Consider the following 24,044-nt stretch of genomic DNA (forward strand, 5'->3'; position numbering starts at 1 on the left):
GTAAGGGACGCAACAACATCACTGCTGTAGCAATTTGAGCAGCAGCAGAAACAAGCTTTGGTTGCCATACAGACGGGGCTGCGTGAGCTACAGATCCAAACTACTCAACTGCAAGCAAGTGTAGGGCAGAGCAGCGCGGTGTCGACTAGTTTGGCGCCAGGGATCACTGAAGCAGTGGAGATGGTTCGTTCTTTGGATTCCCAGGCCGTCGCGCTGCCGGATGGAGCTCTGACTGCGGAGGTGAAAGCTGACAAGGCTACTGTCAGCGCTCTAAAGAATATTGATTTGAACTTGGCTGTGCTCCTAAGTGAAACCCTTTACACGCTGCAAGCAGGTGTGATTGCAGAACTTAGGGCCTGAGAGCAGTGCACGCTAAGTGTGATCAGCGAGCAGAAGGTCAATAACACACAGATGTTCGTAGAGAAAACGACCGCGATCGACACATGAAGGTCCAGGAGAAGAATGAGCGCACCGCAGCAATGGTAGCAGAAGCTTGCAAAACCGTTCTAGAACTGCATATCCCAGAAGAAGCACCGGTGGAGGCCAAGATTCGAAAGTTGGCTGCAGGTGTGTGCGATGCACGGACAAAGATGGCCAAGGTTCAGTTTGAGTTGAACCTAAAGATTACAGAGCTCGAGTTGACGGTACAACCTTCAACTCCACTAGAGGTCAAAGAACAGCGCGAGGCAACTACCAAGGATGCAATCGCTGCAATAGATGCTGCGGTAGCAGAATGCACTGCGCTCTTCGAGTAATCCATGGAGGTCCTCACGAGTCTACAAGAATATCCCAACCTGCAGAGGTTAAATACCGAGGCAAGGGAATTGCAGCAACAGTACGACAGAGATTGGCAAAGATGCAGGAGGCAAAGGAATTGAAAGAACAAGCAGAAGCAGCGCAGCGAAAAGAGGCAATCCTCAACACCAGATTGGGGCCTTGGTTGGATGAGGCCTATGTGCTCTTCGCCACCATTAGGGAGAAGTTGGCAAGCGTGCAAACAACACAACAGAAGATCCAGGCAAATAGCGCAGGACTAGCAACGGAGCAGCTCGTGGAACAGGTCAAGCAGGTGGCCACGCAGTGCACAGTCGAAGTTGCAGTGATACAAGTCGAATTGGGAGGTCTTCGCAGCAAGATCTTCGCGCCAGTAGAATGACTCGAGGGCGAGTCACCATATTTGTGTTGGGGGCCTGTTGGGACAGGGTCCCCTAAGTTCAATTTTGGGGTTAAAAGCCCAAGTTTTGGTATGTAAAGTGTAAAGTCTCCGCAATTCGTGGGTGCAGAGCGCGTAGATGTAAAGTGTCATAAAGCCTTCTTTTATGTAAGTTGTGTCGGCTTTAGAAGATCTACGGACTATGGGATTGTATAAAAAGGAGAGTCTTAGAAGAGTCTAAGGCAGTTTTTGAAGTAGTTAAGCCACTGATGAATGTAATGGGTCAATAAGAGCTAAGAGCGAAGAGTCTTAGAGTAGAAGAGAGGCTCTGCAGTTGTGTGCACAGAGGCCTAAGGTAGAAGTCCACAGCTGAGTTCGCGGACCCCTACAGCTGTGTGCGCAGGGTAGTTAGAGCCTGTAAGGTGGTCTAGAGGCCGAATAAGAGAAGTATATCGATAAGCCCTAAAAGGCTTATCGATCTGCGCGAAGGTAGAACTAGGACCTAAAGTGACATCACTACCATCTCTGGGTGCGGAAACTTGGTTCCAGCATCCCCCCATACTGCTTCAGGTGAGACTTCAATCCGCACTCCACGGATTGATGCCGAAAGGGCCGGTAGTGTAGGTATTTGTTTGGCTAAACTAACGTTGAACCTAGGTCAGGGCCCACTAAGCCAACACTCAGCCCATTCACGGCCATCTCTTTGCTCTTCTCTGTCGACTCCTCCGAGTCTCTCTACTTCCTGCCTGGAAGTTCTCGATTCAACTCCTACTGAGTCTCTCTACTTCCCGTCTGGAAGTTCTTGGTTCGACTCCTCTTAGTCTCTATATTTCCCGTCTGGAAGTTCTCTTTTGGACTCCCTCTGAGTCCCTCGTGGAAATCATTCTGCCAACTGTCAAGTTGCCCCTCTCCGATCGTCTATGCAACTGCAACGTTGATCCGGATTCCTTGGCCAGAAATCTGCCTCGGAAGCAACTCCTTCTACCTTGGTTTTTCCCTGTTAGGCACTGTTCTAACCACAGTACCCCACCAGCTTCGCTCCCGCAAACTATCCACAACTTCCTTCGCCCCAGCAACTGAAGGAATGAGCCTCTTGGCTCTACACAATCTCGGCACCGACAAAACAGCTCCCTCAGCCAACTGCGTCAACCCTCCTGGCCTCTACGTGAGCCTGTTTTTTCCCTCCTCAGCCTCTGTGCTAGCCTCTCTCTGGCCCGAACTGATGATGCAGTCCCTCTGCGTCAACCCTTCCTCTGTTGCTTCTGCAAAGATCAGCTACTGTCACTTGGGACAGCTAATTCTACTACAAATGCTCTACTTAGCTGATGCCTTCAGCTCTCCGGTGATCTGCAACCACCCTTTGATACCATGGTGAATTTTCTAAGTCTATCCGTTAAAAAATTAATCTGTATTCTGTTGGTTAATTTCTTCTACTTGTAAATTCTGAACAAGTTATTTAAAACATTTAAATACCGAAATAAACACAATACAGTCACAACATCTACAGATCGACAGCTGAAAGAAAACAAACACACAAGTGACACCATTATTTTTGGACAAATGTCTCTGGAAAAATCCAATGCGGGAAACCAGGTGCAACTATTCTGTGGTTCTATTATTATGCATTATTTCCTTGAGCACAATTGGGTGCCTAATCGGCTCACCCGACAGAGAAAAAATACACGGCATAAATACCTCTCTATTCGGAAATAGGTATTCAGAAAACATGTCCCACAAAACCCTCTCCAACGTCTCTGAAGCTCTGCATTGGCTCTTTTGACCTCTGCGTCAGCCTCAAACCCCTCTATGTCAGCCCTCTGAGGTACTGCACAGCCTTTGGGACCCTTTGAGTCACTCCCGCAGCCTCTGCGTGGATGATGCAGTCCCTCTAGTCTCTACATTGTCTCTGCTAGGCTCTGCATAGTCTAAACCAGTTGCTACCTCTTGCTCTCTGCTTCTACGTTGGTCTCTTGGCATTGTTTCTGCCTCTCTGCCCAGTACTCACTGCCCCTCACTGCTGATCACCGACTCACTTTTGCTTAGCAACCCCACTCTAGCAAAATGAATCACTGATCACTCTGGTGTGTCCTCCAACTAACCCTCAAGCCTCTTCTTATACTTTTCTCATTGGTCCTTCAACGGCCGAGATTAAATCTCTAATCAACGGCTAAGATTAGATTTGGCTTGATCAATGACTTTTGGAACATTCTAACCCAGTTTTATATTAACACCCATTAATATTTATTTTTCCTAAGTTTAGACTTAGGAACTCCATTAAAAATATTAATTATTTTACTATCTCCCAAACCGGGTACAATCTGTCCAAAACATTTCTGGGTCTTGGAGATCTCATGTGCTTTAGCCTCTCCACCAATTTTCATGGATAGAGCACATCTGATGCTACCCCAAATCAACAACAGGGTCTTCAATCCGTTGTTCACAACTCCGTTTGTGAATAACTCTTTGGTATGCCCACTTCTGCCTTCCTCTGTTGCTACAATGATGGCAAGGCTAGGGCACAGAGGATTCCCTCTTTCCACTAAAGAAGTCCTTCTCTATACAGTGAACTAAGGTTGTGTAATAAGCCCTCTTGGCTGCTTCATTTGTCCCTTAAAAGATCAGCCTTGAGCTCTAACCAAACTACCTCTCGTAGTAGACTTGTTGCCCTTCACTAGTCCTGCACTTAGGGCTGACATCATCCTAATTTGTTGTTTATGTATACCTTTCAGCCATAATATTCCATTAGTAGCCCTAACCCTAGGTGTTTAATGGAAGACCTTTATTCCCCTTTGTTGATTATCCTAGAAAGGCCTTTTCTTTGTCTATTATATGACATTGTACACCCCACCATTGCAAATCAATAAAACCATAACTTATAATAGCCATATCTTTGGTCAAGTAACTGAGTACTTGTGGCATAATAGGTCTTTCTAGGCATTGCCAGTGCTCTATTTTATATTATAGACTTCTTATACACCACCTTGAGCCATAGTAGTTGTTTATCCTTTAGGTGAATTAGGGAAGCCTCCTTTGTGTTAAAATACCACTAAAGAGTATGAGAAAGGTTGTTGAGGTGACAATGGCAACCCTTTCTCTTGTTGCGCTAAGGTCTAGTTCCACCTAGTGGGGCTTTGCACTAGGCCTGCTAAATTGTGGCAAAAAAGGACTTGGGTTGAGGTGACACTAGGCCCTTATCCTGTCTGTGCCAATATCTTAGAAGGTTGCAAGGACCTGGCAATCCCACTAGTTTGTTCGGAAACAGGTACCACTCCTGCCAACATTATGTCCAATTTTCTATGGTGTCTAAACGACTTTTATCTTTAGATTCATGTGGTCTCCTTTTCTTCTGTCAAAGTTTTTATTAAATAATTAAATACAACATTAGATACTAGCATTGTTATAAATGATTTTCTATAAATACAAGATCTTATCTATTTTTCAGAGAGCTTCTTCAATGGGCCCAAAAGTGATTGCTATGGTCTCTCACAATACATTACATTGTTCCATCTATATTTAGGTGAATCTTCATTTTGGATAAGAACATAATTGTAAAAATTGGCCAAATCACAATCTTAGTCACTCTCCCTCTTCTGCAACCGTTTGAATCTTTCTAGCATATCCATGTTAAGTTTTGCTACGAAGTTTGGTAAAAAATGAAATTTCAAAATTAATCTAACAAAAGAAATTTTATACTTACCGCTTGGACTCGACCAGAAATAGCCACCAAGCGACTTTTTATCTGTCTTACTCTTTCAAGATTGAGCGTACTGCATTTGACCGTCAACTCATCCAATGCTGGATATGCCTCATGCTCCAATGTCTCAGTCTACATCATGATTCACAGAATTAACATCTTCCAAAGCAATTCCTATTCCCAATTTAGACAAGATTGAAATAGAGAAGCAAAGAGAAGTGAAAGGCATGTCTGTTGGTAAAACAAAAGGTACTGACTATATCTGTTTCAAACACCCCAGAATAAAATTCAAAACCACCTGCTATCTTTTATTGAAGAGTCAAAAATAGCATTAACAAAGTGCATCCTCCATGTGTTGTTTATATCCATTATTAATATCTACTCGTGAACAAAGACACCAAGCTGATAAATATTTGAGGCACACAGCATAAAACAGAATAATTACTCGTTGAAATGGAATCTAAAAGAACTAGCCATGATACTACAGTATAACAGAAGAATACTAACATCAATCTCAAGGCAGCTACATGCTGCTTCAAGACATGTTTCTAGTGCAAGAAACTCGAATGGAAGACCAGCTGGATCAAGCTGACTTGCAGAGACTGAAACTTGAGACCTTGGACCTTCTGCTTGAGAAGAAGACAGATCAGGGGATACATCCAGAAAGGAAGGTTTACGGTGACTGTTTCTTCTGCAAAGATGCTCATCCTTCTCATTTATTGTAGATTCCACTGCCTGACTAGCATAGTCTCTAAGGCCACCTTCACCCTTCTCAGGTACCTTCATCAAACCACAAGAAACTGATTTAGCTGCTTACAATAAACCAATTCCATGTTTAACATTCATGTGACTTCATGCAGGCTTTGAAGAATAGATATCACTCTTTATTTCCTTGGGATGAAAAAATATGTTTTATCAACAATACAGAACAGACTTCCACCAGTGATAGTCAGTCTTAATCATTGTCGGATTGATTTCCATATATGCATTGTACTCTGATTGATATGAAAGATATGCCTGGAGAACTCTCAATAAGCACAAGTTTGAAAGGACAAGAACAGAACACTAAATGCAATGCAATATGCCTGAAAATAAAAATAAAAAATCATTTTTTGCATTTACCCATCAAATTAGCTAAAGTTCTGGAAAGAAGCAAAGCTTAGAAGGACAATCCATCAGAGATTAGATAAATTTCATGAATTTTCATAAACTATTTCAAAACATCAAAGTGAATATTGATATTTAATGCTAATTGTCTGGCAAACAGTGTATCTGATAGTATAAATGTTAAAATCCATTCTAAAAATGAATGAATATTAACCAACAAGGTAAATTCAACTGGAAATGAAAGTTGCTCTACAAATCCCTCTTTCAACATATCTAACAATTTTGGTGTAAATTTTGCAAATTTTATAACAATAAGAAGGTCTATGACTTTTTTTGTTGTCCTTATCGTCTTCTTTAGAGGCACACCGGACAAGGAGAGAAAAGTACAATAAGCTTTTTATCAGATCTATGATTTGGATTAGTAAATCAACTTCTGGATCTATAACAATTCTGAGACAGCATTTATAAATTATCACTGGTGATTTCAAACGCTGCAATTCAAATGGGACAAGGACGCTTAGGAGGTTTATTGCCACTGTTGTACCTTCTCTTCCTTGCGCCTCATATACTCTCCTTGTTGTAATACATTTCCTTTGCATAGATTCAATTTTTGTTCGGACTGCTAATTAGTTTTAAGGCCACTTTTGTGTAATGTCCCCAATTTTGATTTTTCACATTAGAGACAATTTTAGAAAGAGGAGACATTTCCAGCATAGGGATTAGGAGATAAAAGGAAAATCTGCGGCTCTAGTGGAAGGTGGGGGCCACAAGAGAGAGAAATTCGACCCAAGGAGGGAATTTGCATTCTTGGAAGAGAGAGAAAAGAGAAGAAAGTGTGAATTAGGGAGAGTGGGGGGCACAAGAGAGAGAAGATTCCAGCAAACTATAAGGAGAGCTTGAGGGCCTCACTTTGACATCTTTTGGTCATTTTTACAATCCAACATTAGTTCTCTTGAGTTGTTCAGCCAAGACAACCAGTGCTGCTTAGCACAAGGGATTTCCAAGCGGAAATTCCAACTCTACCTTCGGTGAACTTCGAGTGTCACCCTAGGAGAGCAATAGGGAGATCATTTCAAACATCTGAAGAGTTAAAATTGTAGGCTATTCACTAGTAGGGGCGTAATTCTCTAGGGACGCAAAAGGCAAATCATGGAGGGTGAATGGAGCCAGCTGTTAGTTTTTCTAGCATCGGATGTGTTCTAGCTTTGAGATTTTGTGGAGAGGCTAGAATACATGAGATCTCCAAAACCCAGAAATTATATCTAGAAATTCCGCTTAGAAATGACTTAATTAGATTATTAGTCAGTGTTTAAATATTTCATAAGTCTAAAGTTAAGGAATATAAAAAATTAATCATAATTGATTAAGATATGGTGTGAATGTTCTAGAAACTCACACGGATCGACTTCAAGTTAATCCTAGCCATAGATTAAGATCTAATCTTGGTCGTTGAAGTCTCAACAGAGGATTATAAGAAGTCAATGGGGCTTGGAGAAATCACTTGTGTAGTTCAATTTCATGAGCAAACCACTTTCTTGAGTAGCAGCATTCAGTTGCCGGAGAGAGAGCCAGAGGACTCGAAGGAGTGAGAGAGGGCAGGGACAGTGAAAGTTGAAACCGGAGGAAGGATTCCAAATCCGATAAGTGCATTTGCAGAGAGGCAGAGGAGCCACAGTAAGGCTGACGTAGAGTAGTGCAGTAGCCTCTAGAGGCAAAGTCGAATTGTTGGGGAGAAGAATAATTTCAGTGCCAGAAGTTGGGCAGAGGTTCCAAAGGCCAGGAGAGATGTTTTCCCAAACAGCAACTGGTCAAACAGCTTGAGGAGAAACTATTCCAAGCTGAGAGCAGCAGCAACTGCACTAGGGTGACGCAGTGACTGCGTAAAGGTAGTTTGGCCAACTCAATTTGAGCTGAGGTCAGTGTCGGGATTTCCCTGTGGAGTGAGGAATTTCTCTTCGCTAGATTTTCTTGCTAGTATTTCTCTGTAGGATTGCTAGTTTCGGCATCCAATTGTAATCAGATTATTTCACTACTGCATAATAACAAAACCCTCAGTTGTTGCACCGGTTTTCCTGAGTTGGGTTTTTCCGAGGACATTGATCCAAAAATAATTTTGTCATTTTATGTGTGTGTGCTAGTATTTCTTCCTGTGTTTATTTCTTCCGCAGTTTATTTGTGTAGGTTGTAGTTTGATTGATTCAGTATTTTTTGTAACATACAGTAAATAAATTGTTAAGAATTAATTTAACAATTAGGAGAATTATTTCCAATTGCTGCAATAGGATTTGGGGTTTGCCGAATTTTCACATGGTATTAGAGCACAAATGGTCAGTCGAAGAACTCTATAGCGAAGAAAGAGGCAGTTTCGTTGTTCATTGAGGGGCAGCAAATTGAAACCCCAGAGGCAGCGCAGTCGCCTTGGCCAAGAGGTTGAATTCTTGAGGAGAATCGATTTTTTCTGAGAGAGGGACAGAACAATTCCCAGATCGAGGGTTTCCAGAGGCAGAGAGAGCAGTCAGTATTTTTTCGCAGAGAAAATCTCTACCTAGACGCAGCAGTTTGCTAGAGCAGAACTAGCGTCCGGAGGAAGAAAAGCACACACAGAGGGAAAATTTACCTCAGGGAACTTCTAGTCTCAAGAAGTTCAAATTCCCTTGCAGATCAACAGTCGTTGTGTGTAATATTCCTAATTAGCCATGGCTAATTGGAATATTCTATTTTGTTCAGTTTTTGCCTTCTATAGTTAATTGTAAATAAAAAAGTGAGGACGGGGGACATAACTCACTTTTAGAATAGAAAGTCACTTCCTAGTAGCACAACGTTGTGACTTAAAGGGAAGCCAAGGGGGAAGCCAAGGGGGCCAAAGGGGGGACGCAGAAATGGAGCCCACGCAGACACATGGAGAGACTGCGCAGGAGGGAAGGAACACGTGGCAAGAGGGGAACCACGCGGGAGGAGGTGAGCCTTGGGATTTAGAGAGGCGAGGGCTATAATAGAGAGAGGAGCCCCCTCATTTTGATCATTGAGTTATGTGCATTTTGAGCTAATCGTTTCGACTTCTAAGCACGCTGGCTGTTTAGCTAGTCTGCAGCACTGTTTAGTGCATTAAGTGTCTCCGTTCGGAGATCTCACCCTTAGCCCCGGGGGACTTCGAGTACCTGCTCGAGCAAGGTATTTCCATTGGCATTTCAGCAGTGGTTTTATCAGCATTCCAGCAGCAGTTTCATCAGCGTTTTGGAGGACCACGCAGCACTGAGAGAGGGACGCAGTTCTTTCTGGTAGTAGTGTTGGATTGGGGTTTGCAGGAGGATTTATGCTGGGTGATTGAGTAGGGGACCAGCCCTTGTCTATTGGAGGATTTTTGGCAGAGTTTCAAGCAGAGTTTAGAGGGGTTTTCTTCAATGGCAGCGCAAAGCTGTGAGGAACTGCGTAGAACCCCAAGGCGGTGATTTTCAGGGGTCGGCTATTCCAGGAGAGCTTTCTGGGTTTTTCTGGGTTTCTTGAGTAGAGCCCGACTCCAGAGTTTCAGCATTTTCCGAGGAGGGGAACAGCCCCAAATCATCATTTGTTTTCTAGCAACAGCATCCACGCAGTTCTGAGAGAGGCCATTCTTTGCTATTCTGAGTATATTTCTTCACTTGCCTTGTGCAAGTCGAGGTGCCATCTTTCTGATCACCTCCTGTACTCATTTTATTGCTCAGTATAATAAAATGGCTTAGCATTTCTCGCTGCATTTCTTGAGTATCTGCTTATATTTCCTGTTTACACTATTATATGTTGTACCACTGTTATTTTGTCATTTTGAGCTTCCTGGTTATTATATCATTTGCACGTATTTGGTTAGAGTTTTGTTGGGGTTTGAGGAATATTCCGAGTTAGGGATATTACAGTGGTATCAGAGCATAGATCTGGCTCAGCCTGTGGAGCTAGCAATCTATGACACCAGGGGAAAAACCCTACATCTGTTACAGAGGTAGGAGGTATCAGAGCATAGATCTGCCTCCTGACTGCTCTCCAGACCACTGGTTCAATTTCTCAACAAACCCTACTCCAAAAATTGAACTGGCTAATCTCCCTTAGTGTGTTCTCTAAGTGACCCTCAAGCCTCCTCTTATACTTTTTCTGATGACATCTCAACTGCCGAGATTAAGTCCCTAATCAACGACTAAGATTATATCTGGCTTGATCCATGTCTTTTGGACCATTCTAACACAAATTCATATTAATACACATTAATATTTTATTTTCCCTAAGTTTAGACTTAGGTACTCTATTAAAATATTAATTATTTTAATATCTCCTGATCTGTTTAGAATCTACCCAAACCCTTTCTGGGTATTGGAGATCTCATGTGCCCCCACCTCTCCACCAAATTTCGTGGCTAGAGCATATCCGATGCTACCCCAAATCAATAGGTTGATGCAGAGGCAGCGTAGAGCCTTGAGGAGATCTGTATTTTTGTTGGAGAGGTCGATTTCTGAAACCGGAAGCCGGGGTGTGAGACAGGAAGGACAGAATCAAAGTCTCAGAGGCAAATTGATCAGTAGAAGGGGTGACGTTGTCCCTAGAAGTTGTGACGTTGGGCCTACGCAGAGGCAGCGCAGAGGCAACAAGGGACAAGCCATTCTGTGGCTGGATCAGTCGGGATCGCCAGTGATAGTGTGAGGTATTTCTAACTAATCTTTTGTCAGTCATATTCTATGTACTGGATAGCCAACAAGGCATCCAAAGACTGTATTCAAAAAATTGTTGCTTAATAATACAAATTTTCCCAAATTGTTGCACAGGTTTTCCCGCATTGGGTTTTTCTAGGGACATTTGTCCAAAAATAATTGTGTAATGTGTTGTGTATTTCTTTCTTGCTCAGTTACTTGTTTCCGCATATAATTTTAATTGGTGAAGGTTGCAGTGTATTAGTTTCAATAGTTGTTGTAGGAAGCAGTGAAGAATTTGTTGAGTAATTAACAAATAGAAGGAACTTAATCAGTTGCTGCAGTATAAATTTGGGCTTCCAAATTTTCACACATCATTGATTGCTACATTCCATCCCCGAACCTGGACTGGGTCCACTTGGCCCTGTGTGGTCCCACTTCTCAATAAAGATTATTTATTCAAGACTATTTGGGAATCCAATTTTCCCAAGGATTATAAGGATTGACAACCTGGTCTATAAGCCTATTCCTCCGCCCTCAACACTCCAATTCTGACCCCTTACCCCTGGAAGATCAAGTCCCTCGCTTAAAGAGCAAGTTCCATTCTTCACTTCATCCTTGGGAAGGGGTTTCTAGGGTCACTTTCCACCTATCCATTGACATATACTTTACAAGTGATCCCTACACTACCGGGACTCCTCTCATCGGTGAAAGTTCGTAAAGAGCAGGGAGACTTAATTGTGGTGACAGTGGGCTAAGCCTCCACCATTTCCCTTAACCTAGCAGTTGCCCTCTTAGGAACCCTTTTTAGGTCCCCTGTTGGTTTTAGTGGTAACATTTTTGGCACCGTTGTCGGGGAACGAAGTAGGTCTGCCTCCTTGGTGAATCATCGAGCCATTGATTCACTAACGACATTTCTTAATATTCCTCTGGCAACTCCACGATCTCCATCTAATAATGGAAGGCCTTGAGACACTAACCTATCATCGTAGAGAAAAACATGAATCCCGTGTCTCTTTCTTTGATAGGAAGCTCAAGAGGTTGAAACATAAGCATAAAATCTTCATGCCTCTCAACCTTTCAAAAGTGATTGGGGCACTATTCACCCCCCTGCCTGAAGATGGTGACATACCTACATTTAGTGGGGAGGAGGATCCTCAGGAGCACCTTCTAAGAGTTGAGGGCCTGACATGTGGGATCTTATAATGAGTTCAACCACATAATTGCCTTTGCCACAAGCTTTATAGGAAAGGCCCATGAATGGTATTTTTCCCTTCCCGCATCATTTGTATCTTAATATGAGGAGTTTCTTGAAACATTCGAAAATAGATGGTACCATGAAAAGGATGTGGTTCAATTATACAAAGGGTTCTTGTCTATCGAAAAAAGGAATGATGAATCTGTTACTGAATTCAATCACAAGTTTAATTATGTCATTCATGCCTTCCCATATAACTTAACCCCTCCAAAAGAAATAACCTTGGCGGTGTACCTGAATTCCTTCACAGGAAAGCTAGCTTTTGATACCCGAAATAAGCAACCTGATAGCCTTTTCCAAGCCCAAAATATCATATTTGACCTTGATCAATCTATGAGGCAAACATCTATCAACATGCTCCGGGTCGAGGAAGATAGTTCATCCGATGATGAGGATCTTTCCCCTAATGAAGAAGATGCTTTACCCTAACCATCCTCCGAAGTGAAGTCCCATTAAGGATAGCCTTGGATATAAGCAACCCATTCTACATCACCTTTGGATTAAATGGATTCACCTTAAGGAATTGCATCCTAAATTCTGGTAGCCCTATCAACATCATGCCTTCAAGCGTTATGAAAAATCTAGGACTCAAGCTTTCAAGGAAAGGTTTCTCTAAGATGATTTTGAACTCCGACAAGATTAAGGTGTGTGGGATCATGGAAGGGGTAAAAACCTTTCTTCATACATATCTAGAAAAAAGATTCTCCATCAATATAGTTGTGGTAGAAACCCCCCCAACATGGGGAATGATTGTGTCCAAAAAATTGATTGAGGATCTCAATCTATCCATGAATGAAGATGGCTCCGTCATCTATCTCCCATGGAAAGAAAACTCTTATGCATCGATTCCTAGACATGAATTCTCTACCCCTATGATTGCCTCGTCTCACGAAGATGAAAGTAACCTAAAAGAAGAGAGTGACAACATTGGGGAATGGAGGCTTTTCAAAGATGAACATGTTGCTGCCCCTCCTCACCCGAGGTTATGGGTAATGTACTTTGATTGGGCACATTCCAAATCTGGGTCGAAGGCTAGCATTGTGATCATCTCTACATACAAAGAATATCTTTTGTTTTCAATAAGATTCCAATTCACTTGCACTAACATTGCCGAGTATGAGGCCCTTTTTTGGGTCTTGAAGTAGTCAAATCTAGAGGGATTCAAAAATTAATCATAATAGGGGATTCTGATCTAGTTATATCACAAATTAGGGGAACTTTTGACACAAAGGATGAGAAATTGAAACCCTACAAAGAAAGAATCACTCACATGCTTAAAGGGTTCGATGATTTATCTTTCCGATCATTCGACAAAACTTTGAATGACATGGCTAACACATTGGTTGTGGCCGCTTCCACTTCCACAATTATCCCTCATGATGTTGCAAGAAAAGGCAGATGCATCATTGATACAATTCATAGACCTTCCATCCCTGACTATGAAGAACACTAGCTTGTTTTTGAAGATGACCAAGACATAAATAACTTCCTGCAAGACCATGAAAGTTCCCACTCAAGAGAGAAGGATGTCATCAATGAGCAACACTTTGACAGGAATGATTCTAGCATTACTAATAGTAACCAAGAAAACCCTGACACGCTAGATCTAAACCTGGGATCTGTGACCTCTCCCCAAATCATCAAGATTGGAAAAAACCTCTCTAGAAGGGAAAGGGAGGAGCTCGAAAACTTGCTAAGAGAGTTTAAGGATGTCTTTTCCTAGTCATATGATGACTTAAAGGCATATAGCCCTGAGATTATCCAACACACCATTCCTCTCAAGGAGGGGGTGAAACCTGTTAAGCAAAAACTAAGACGGATGAATCCAAAACTTGCCCCTCTCATAAAGGAAGAGCTCCAAAAGATGGTTGACGCAGGGATCATTGCCCCCATTAGACATTCGTCATGGATCTCCAACCCTGTGATCACTCGCAAAAAGACTGGTAATATCAGGATGTGCATTGACTTTAGGGACCTTAACCGTGGATGCTTAAAGGACAATTACCCTTTGCCCAACATGGAAAACCTACTACAAAGAATAACTGGGTCTCAAATGATGTCGTTCTTGGACGGCTTCTCTAGATACAACCAAGTCATTGTCAAAGAGGAAGATCGCTTGAAAACTGCTTTTACTACACCATGGGGAACATACATGTACCTTAGAATGCCCTTTGGCCTCCTTAACATTGGGTCTACCTTTCAAAGGGCCATGGACTTCACCTTCAGAGACCTCATCAGGAAGATCATGGAAATCTATCAAGATGATTTGACCGTGGCCTCCAAGGAAAGAAAAGACCATTGCAAGCATCTGAGGAAGGTATTTGAGAAATGCAGGAAATACAGCATATCTCTTAATCCTAAAAAGTCAATCTTTGGTGTGGACAAAGGTAAATTTCTTAGACATGTGGTCTCCAAAGATGGGATTAGCATCGACCCCGAGAGAATCCAAGCTATTAGCAATATTCCTTATCCCAAAAATCAAGACGCTTTAAGGTCATTCTTCGGCAAAATCAATTTTGTGAGAAGATTCATACCAAATTTTGTTGAAATTGTCAAACCAATGAGTGACCTCTTGAAGAAAAACACCCCGTACATGTGGGATCCTACAACAAATGAAGCCTTTGAGGAAATAAAGAAAAGGATTGCTTCAACTCCCGTCCTTGTTAGCCCCGATAACAATAAGGATTTTATCATCTATTCCTTTGCCTCTAAAGACACTATTGTTGGGATACTTATGCAAAAGGACGATGATGGGGATGAGAGACCAACAGATTTTATGAGAAAACGGCTTCATGACGCTGAAACAAGATACACCATCACCGAAAAACAAGCATACACCCTTGTCAAGTCTGTCAAGCATTTCAGGGCCTATGTCGGGTACAACAAGATAGTAGCACAATAGTTGCTAGAGAGAAGTTCGAAGTGATTTCTTGCAGTGAGGGTAGGGATAGTTCCGGTTGGAGATTTCTCCTAATCCGGGAATACTCAGCAGAGGAGGCAGAGAGAGATCTGAGAGAGGTAGCGCAAAGGCTACGCTGGTCAGCGTAGGCTGACGCAAAGGCAGTGCAGAGCCTTGAGGAGATCTGTTTTTTTGCTGGAGAGGTCGATTTCTGAAGCCAAAATCCGAGGTGTGAGGTCGAGAGGACAAAATCGAAGTCTCAAAGGCAAATCGATCAGTAGAAGAGGTGACATTGTCCCTAGAAGTTGTGACGCTGGGCCTACACAGAGGCAGCGCAGAGGCAACAAGGGACAAGCCATTCTGTGGTTGGATCAGTCAGGATCGCCAGTGATAGTGTGAGGTATTTCTAACTAATCTTCTATAAGTCATATTTTCTGTACTCAATAGCCAGCAAGGCATCCAGAGACTGTATTCAGAAAACTACTGCTTAATAATACAAATCCTCAGTTCCTGCACCGGTTTTCCCACATTGGGTTTTCCTGGGACATTTTGTTGATTTGGGGTAGCATCGGATGTGCTCTAGCCACGAAATTTGGTGGAGAGTTTGGGGCACATAAGATCTCCAATACCCAGAAAGGGTTTGGGCAGATTCTAAACAGATTAGGAGATATTGAAATAATTAATATTTTTAATGAAGTTCCAAAGTCTAAACTTAGAGAAAATAAAATATTAATGTGTATTAATATGAATCTGTGTTAGAATGGTCCAAAAGACATGGATCAAGCCAAATCTAATCTTAGTCGTTGAGATGTCAACAGGAAAAGTATAAGAGGAGGCTTGAGGGGCACTTGGAGAACACATTAAAGAAGACCAATCATTTCAATTTCTAGAGCGGGGTTTGCTGAGAAATTGAACCAGCGGTCTGGAGAGCAGTCCGGAGGCAGCAAGTATCGAATATAGAGACATGAGATCAGCGCAGAAGAGGCAGACGCAGATGCAGAGGCAGCAGAGACTGCGCAGAGCCAGAAGGACCTGCGTTATCCACGCAAAGGCTATAGGAGTGATGTAGAAGCCCAAGGAGGTTGCGCAGAGCCTCAGTAAGTTGACGCAGAGGGTTTTAGGATGTAGCAGAGGTCAATAGGACCTACGCTGGGTTTAGAAAAGTGCTGGAAATTTGTCTATCTGTGGGTAAGCCAATTTGGCACCCTGTAGTACAAGAAAATTGCTAAATAATAAAATCCTCCCTTGCTACACCGGTTTTCCCACATTGGGTTTTTCCGGGGACATTAGTCCAAAATAACTGTGTCAATGTGCGCATATCACAGTGTGATATCTGCAACAGTATTTATTTTAATGTTTGTTGAAGTAATTTCATGAATAACTTATGATGAAATAAGTAGGAGAAGTATATCAGTTGCTACAGTGATAGAATTTTCACATGGTACCAGAGGAAGTTATCAAAGACAGAAAGGGAAAATCAGTTATGGGTCGAGAACACGATGCAGAGGCATCCACCTCAAGGGACTCACACAGATTTTCAGAAGATTGCACAAGAGAGAGATTTTGATTTCTCTATGCTGGCTTCTAGGTTGGAAGAAGAAGTGGTGTGCATGACTAGTGCTGCATCATCAGAAGTATGGTATATAAACAATGGAACCTCATGGCATATGACGGGAATCAGGGAGTGTTTCTCAGAATATTGAGAAGACAAGATGAACTTTCAGATCACCATGGGGAACAGGGCAAAATGTACTCCAGTAGGAAAAGGTACCATAGTTTTTCAAATAGAATCAGGAGAGCGGTTCCGTGCCACAAATGTGCTGCATGTGTCAGGATTGGGGATGAACTTACTTTCCGTGTCACAACTACAAGGCAAGGGCTATGACGTCTACTTCATCAAGGAAAAGGTATACATCAAACACCCGAGCTGGAAAAAGAAAGTGCAGATTGGGATCAGAAGTAATCAGTTGTACAGATCACAACTAGAATCCCAATGGCACTAATAGGCAGTCATGGGAACAAAGACTTGAACGAACTATGGCACAGAAGAATGGATCACTTGCACCATGGAGCTCTGAGAATTCTCAGGAGCACTGTAACAGGAGTTCCGGATCTGAGTACGGAACGAGATGATGTATGCAGGGGATGTGCTCTAGGAAAGTATGCCAAGGCAGCATTTCCTAGGAGCAACCACAGGGCCAAGAATGTACTAGGATTGATACACTCAAATATCTACAGACCTATGTCCGTCAAAACTCTCAGCGATGCCGAGTATTCCTTACCTTCATTGGTGACCACTCGAGGAAAACTTGGATCTATTTTCTGAAAACCAAGGATGAGGTTTTCTATCGATTCAAGGAGTTCAAGGCTCTAGTGGAGAATCTAACAGGTAAGAAAATAAAAGTCTTGCGCTCAGATAATGGTGGAGAATATGTCGATAAGGGCTTCACTAATTTTTGCACTAAGGAGGGCATCAGAAGGGAGTGGACAACTCCCTACAATCCGGAGTAGAATGGGGTGGCAGAAAGGAAAAATAGGACAATTGTAGAAGAAGCTAGGGCCATGCTATATGATCAGGATATGCCAAAATTCCTGTGGGCAAAAGCATGCAACACAATTGTCTACATTCAGCACAGGACTCCTCATGGGGCATTGCGCAAGATTACTCCAGAAAAAGTCTTCACTGGGAAGACACTTGAAGTTGGTTATTTCAGGATATTTGGGAGTTTGGCATATTGTTGCATACCCGAAGAAAAGAGGAAGACGCTGGATCAGACTGCAGAAAAGGGGTATCTGGCAGAATATAGAGAGAACGCTAAGGCATACAGGATCTATCTTCCAGGGAGCAGGAAGGTAGCAGTACGATGAGATGTAAAATTCATGGAGGACAGAGCTTTCAGAAAATCTTGCAAAATGCCTTCCAAGGAGCAGTGGAAAGAGGATCCGTTGGTCATGCCTCTTCAACCAACTAAAGTGAAGAATCCTTCCTCAGATCAGGAAGATTCTCAGGATGAGGAAGAGGAGCGAACAGAAGCACTGTTGGCAGAGGAAGAACCAACAGGGAACTTCGTCAAATTCTGCATGATGCAAAGAACTTCATCGGAGAGCTAAGGAACAGTAAAAGGGAGTGAAAACAACCAGACAGGTATCAGGCATTAGTAGCTCAGGATGGAGAGCCTGCCAACTTCAAGGAGGAAGCTCAGAATTAGGTCTGGCTAGATGCGATGGTGGAGTATAACTCCATAATGGTAAACAATGTCTAGGAGGTGGTGTCAAGGCCTCAAGACAGATCTGTGGTAGGTTCAAGATGGATCTACAAGATCAAATATGTTGCAAACGGCGGTATTGAAAAATACAAGGCCAGGTTTGTGGCTATAGGGTATGCTCAAAAGGAAGGGATTGACTATGAGGAAACCTTCGCCCCGGTAGCCAGGTATACATCTATTAGGACCGTGATATCTCTTGCAGCCCAGATGGGATGGGAGATCCATCAGATGGATGTCAAGGCGGCATTTATGAAAGGGGTAATAGAAGAAGAAGTATACATTGAACAACCAGAGGGCTTTGAAACTCATGAGAATAAGTCTCATGTATGCAGACTGAAGAAAGCCTTGTATGGGCTGAAGCAGGCACCAAGAGCGTGGTATGGTCGAATAGATGGCTACTTGCAAAAGATGGGGTTTGTCAAGAGTGACGTGGATCCGAATCTCTACTATCTGGTCGTAGAGAGCAAGCCACTTATCTTAGTATTATATGTGGATGATCTCTTCCTCATAAGATCATCCAGACTCATTGAAGACTGCAAGAAGAATCTAGCCACAGAGTTCGATATGAAGGATCTAGGATGAATGCACTATTTCCTAGGGTTGGAAGTTTGGCAGCAGAAAAGAGAAATCTTCCTTGGGCAAGGAAGGTATGCTACAAAAATCCTAAAAAGGTTCAGGATGGGAGATTGTAGACCTATAGCTACGCCAATGATCACCAACTGGAAGAAGATTGATGCATTAGAAGACAAGGATGTCGATCCCACCCTATACCGACAGCTCATAGGGTCCCTAATATATCTAGTCAATACCAAGCCAGATATTTGCTACGCTGTCAACACCCTCAGTCAGTTCATGGTGTAACCAAAGGGGGCTCACTGGGCAGCAGCGAAGCACGTTCTCAGGTATTTACAAGGAACAGTTGATTATGGGCTCTTGTACAACAAGGGGAAGGATATCAGGTTGAGTGGATTTATTGATGCAGAATGGGCAGGAAGTTTAGTGGATCAGAAAAGTACCTTTGGATACTGTTTCAACATTGGATCGGGAATAACCTCCTGGTGCAGTAGAAAACAGAAGTCTGTGGCTCTGAGCTCGTCTGAGGCAGAATATATGGCAGCGAGCACAGCTTCGTGTGAGGCCATATGGCTTAGAAAACTGTTGGTTAACCTATTCAGAAGAAATCTGGAGGCGACCAGGATCATGTGTGGTAATCAGAGTTGCATCAAACTCTCTTAGAATCCAGTATTTCATGATAGGTCAAAGCATATTGATATTCGGTGTCACTTTGTTAGAGATTATGTCCAACGAGGAGCTGTACAGTTGAGCTACACTCCTACGGGGGAACAAGTCGCAGATATCCTCACCAAGGCCCTTGGAAAGTCAAAATTTGACTACTTCAGGGAAAAGATGGGGATGGTAAAGAACCCCTACCAAGAGTAGTGTGTTAGCAGCACGAATGAAGAGGGAGTTGTAGTGCAAATGTAGTGTTGCGAGAAAGGACCAACAACAGCACAGATGTAGAGGGAGTTGCAGTGTTGGGAGAAAGGACCAGCAGCAGCACAGACGCAGAGGAAGTTGCTCTGTGAATGAAGTGTTGGGAGAAATGACCAGCAGTAGCACAGATGCAGAGGGAGTTGTCATACAGATGCAACAGTGGCAGTAGCAGAGTCATGGGCAGTAGTACAAGAGGCAGCAGTGCAGAGGATGTTGGGCAGGAAAGCCTAGCATCAGCACAAATACCGATCCCAGATGATTAGACTAATACTCAGTGAGGAGTATTGCTAGAGCACAATCCTCGCTAAGAGGGAGTGTTGATTTGGGGTAGCATCAGATGTGCTCTAGCCACGAAATTTGCTGGAGAGGTTTGGGGCACATCAGATCTCCAATACCCAAAAAGGGTTTGGGCAGATTCTAAACAGATCAAGAGATATTAAAATAATTAATATTTTTACTGGAGTACCTAAGTCTAAACTTAGGGAAAATAAAATATTAATGTGTATTAATATGAATCTATGTTAGAAGGGTCCAAAAGACATGGATCAAGCCAGATCTAATCTTAGTTGTTGATTAGGGACTTAATCTCGGTCATTGAGATGTCAACAGGAAAAGTATAAGAGGAGGCTTGAGGGGCACTTGGAGAACACATTGAGGGAGACCAGTCAGTTCAATTTCTGGAGCGGGGTTTGCTGAGAAATTGAACCAGTGGTCTGGAGAGCAGTCAGGAGGCAACAAGTACGGAACAGAGAGATGGGAGATCAGCGCAGAAGAGGCAGACGCAGAGGCAGCAAAGACTGCGCAGAGCCAGAAGGGGCTGCGTCATCCACGCAAAGGCTGCAGGAGTGACGCAAAAGCCCAAGGAGGCTGCGCAGAGCCTCAGTAGGCTGACGCAGAGGGTTTCAGGCTGTAGCAGAGGTCATTAGGGCCTACGCTGGGTTTAGAAAAGTGCTGGAAGTTTGTCTATCTATGGGTAAGCCAGTTTTGCACCCTGTAGTACAAGAAAATTGCTGAATAATAAAATCCTCCCTTGTTGCACCGATTTTCCCACATTGAGTTTTTCTGGGGACATTAGTCCAAAATAACTGTGTCAATGTGTGCATATGTTTGTTTCTGCATTACGGTGTGATATCTACAGCAGTATTTATTTTAATGTTTGTTGAAGTAATTTCATGAATAACTTATGATGAAATAAGTAGGAGAAGTAAATCAGTTGCTGCAGCGATAGAATTTTCACACATTTGTCCAAAAATAATTGTGTAATGTGTTGTCTATTTATTTCTTGCTCAGTTACTTGTTTCCGCATATAATTTTAACTAGTGAAGGTTGCAGTGTATTAGTTTCGATAGTTGTTGTAGGAAGCAGTAAAGAATTTGTTCAGTAATTAACAAATAAAAGGAACCGAATCAGTTGTTCCAGTAGAAATTTGGGCTTTCAAATTTTCACACATCATTGATTGCTACATTCCATTCTCGAACCTGCACTAGGTCCACTTGGCCCCGTGTGGTCCCACTTCTCAATAAGAAACACATTGACAAGAATGATTCTAGCATTACTAATAGTAACCAAGAAAACCATGACATGCTAGATCGAAACCTACGATCTGTGACCTCTCCCCAAATCATCAAGATTGGAAAAAACCTCTCTAGAAGGGAAAAGGAGGAGCTCAAAAACCTGCTAAGAGAGTTTAAGGATGTCTTTTCCTGGTCATATGATGATTTAAAGGCATATGGCCCTGAGATTATCCAACACACCATACCTCTCAAGGAGAGGGTGAAACCTGTTAAGCAAAAACTAAGACGGTTGAACCCAAAACTCGCCCCTCTCATAAAGGAAAAGCTCCAAAAGATGGTTGACATAGGGATCATTGCCCCCATTAGACATTCGTCATGGATCTCCAACCCTAAGATCACTCGCAAAAAGACTGGTAATATCAGGATGTGCATTGACTTTAGGGACCTTAACTGTGGATGCTTAAAGGACAATTACCCTTTGCCCAACATGGAAAACCTACTACAAAGAATAACTGGGTCTCAAATGATGTCATTCTTGGATGGCTTCTCTAGATACAACCAAGTCATTGTCAAAGAGGAAGATCGTTTGAAAATTGCTTTTACTACACCATGGGGAACATACATGTACCTTATAATTCCCTTTGGCCTCCTTAATGTTGGGTCTACCTTTCAAAGGGCCATGGACTTCGCCTTCAAAGACCTCATCGAGAAGACCATGGAAATCTATCAAGATGATTTGATAGTTGCCTCCAAGGAAAGAAAAGATCATTGCAAGCATCTGAGGAAGGTATTTGAGAAATGCAGGCAATACAGCATATCTTGTTGAAGTTTCTAAGTCTAACAGTTAGAAACCCTTCATGTACTTTCTCATTTATTCCTTCCTACTTGTTCTGAATAATTAACAAGTTGTTTACCATGTAAATACTGAAAATAAACAAAAGTACATGTTCAACACATTACAGATCATCAATTGAAGGAAACAAAAACAAGCACACAAGTGACGTCGTTGTTTTTGGACTAATGTCCTCAGAAAAACCCAATGCGGGAAAACCGGTGCAGCTTTCTGAGGGTTTGATTTATTAAGCAGTTTCAGAATACAATCTGGGTGCCAAATCCGGCTCACCCAATAGAGAAAAATCTTGGCAATAGCACCTCTCTACTCGAAAGCAGATATTTCGGCTGAAACCCTGGATAAACACTCCGGTAGTTCCACATCTCCAATCTACCCCACGAAACCCCAGTGTCAGCCACTAGGGACTGCGTCAGCCTCTCTCTGGCCCAGCATTAGCCCAGCGTCACTCTGGCTTGGCCTGCATCAACCTCTGGAGGCACTGCGTCAGTCCTCTAGCCCTCTACGTCACCGACGCTGGCCCTCTGAGGCACTGCGCAACTCCTGGTTGCCTCTGTGTGAGCCCTAGCTGACTCTGTGTGAACCCTTAGCTGCTTCTGCGTCCCTCTCTCCCGACTTCTGCATTGATCCTCTCGATGTTATCTCTGCCTCTCTGCTTCTGTATTCACTACCCCTCAGCTGCAACTCTAATCACTCTCTCAACTTTCTCAGCAAAACCAGCGCTAGAAAGTTGAAATCTTGATCTCTTGGTGTGTTCTCCAAGTGACCCTCAAGGCCCCTCTTATACTTTTCTCCTTGTCATATCAACGGCCAAGATTAAGTCCCTAATCAATGGCTAAGATTAGATTTGGCTGGATCTATGACTTTTGGACCATTCTAACATAGTTTTATATTAATTCACATTAATATTTTATTTTCCCTAAGTTTAGACTTACGGATTCCATTAAAAATATTAATTATTTTATTATCTCCCAAACTGTTTAGAATTTTCCCAAACCCTTTCTGGGTATTAGAGATCACATGTGCCTTAGCCTCTCCACCAATTTTCGTGGCTAGAGCACATCCAATGCTACCCCAAATCAACACTCCTTAGCGAGGACTGTGCTCTAACAATACTCCTCACTGAGTATCACCCTGATCATCTGGCATTGGTCCCTGTGCTGATGCTAGGCCTGCTGCCCATCATCTGCATTGTTGCATCCTGTACTGCTACCCATGGCTCTGTTGCTGCCATTGCTGCATCCGTACTGCAACTCCCTCTGCATCCGTGTTGTTGCCTGTGGCCCTGCCACTGCCGCTGCTGCATCTGCATTGCAACCCCTCTCATCATGTTGCATCTTGCTGCCCATACCACTACCAGAGCTAACTGATGCACTGCAACTCAGTTACTGAGAAGTAAGTAACTGATCTCCCAACTCTGACATCTCAGTCAGGCTAGAGACACTCCCGATGTTGAAGCTCCCTCTGTCACTGACAAGTGCTCCCTCTTTGACCTCTGCGCTGCTGCAACAACTTTGTGCATCTCGCACCGTTGCACACCTCTCTGTGCCAACCTGCACTAGTGCAACACTCATGCTTATCGCACTGCTACCTCATGCAATCCTGGGAATCCTGCTTTGTAGCTCCCTCTATCGCTCCATCCACACCCGTCTCTACTGACATATGCTAGTACTGCTACTTCTCTTTGGGGCTCCTGTAGCAAGGTCTAATCCAAGAGGCTTGGTACCTCGAGGATCCTGCCCCTCATCGCCTGTAGTCCGTCTGACTACAACTCGATGTCTCCCCACTTCCACTCAAGTGGCGTGTGAGCACTCATGGCACAGTCATCGTTCTCTCCACTTCCTTCTCTGCCTTTGCTGGCGCAACCTTGGTCTCAGAGGCCTCTCCCTTGCTCTTCTTCCTTGGACACTGGATCGCATAATGACCCAGCTCCCCACAATGGAAGCATTTGACCTTGGAGAGGTCCTCCTACTTCTATTTCTCCTGCTTTCCCTCAGACGCTAGAGCAGCATCCACCTCCTCCTCCTCCTTGATTATGATCCCCTTGTCGATGCTTCCCACCTTGCTCAGCCTTCTGATCTCTTCTTGGCGAAGAGCAGCCCACATTTCCTCCCAATCTAGAAGGGTCACCCTGCCCAGTATGCTCTAGACAAACAC

At 43.2% G+C, this 24,044-nt stretch overlaps 1 protein-coding gene across 11 annotated transcripts in view; it reads right to left on the reverse strand.

The window, feature by feature from the left end:
* The window catches only part of LOC149146556 (magnesium transporter MRS2-3-like), a 283,631-nt gene that overhangs the window by 202,552 nt on the left and 57,035 nt on the right, over positions 1-24,044 (reverse strand). For all 11 annotated transcript variants that reach the window (XR_016265195.1, XR_016265196.1, XM_089452972.1 and 8 more), the window contains exons 2-3: positions 5,355-5,627; positions 4,851-4,979 (exon numbers count right to left, since the gene is read on the reverse strand). Coding sequence is in view for 9 of the 11 variants with exons in the window: in XM_089452972.1 (XP_089309098.1) it covers positions 4,851-4,979; positions 5,355-5,627 (402 nt within the window). In the remaining 2 variants the exon portion in view is untranslated. The remainder of the gene's footprint in view (positions 1-4,850; positions 4,980-5,354; positions 5,628-24,044) is intronic.

The sequence above is a fragment of the Pinus tabuliformis genome, chromosome X (genome assembly GCF_031772625.1).
Source record: "Pinus tabuliformis cultivar Carrire ecotype Pingquan chromosome X, CPIR1, whole genome shotgun sequence".
Lineage (NCBI taxonomy): Eukaryota > Viridiplantae > Streptophyta > Pinopsida > Pinales > Pinaceae > Pinus > Pinus tabuliformis.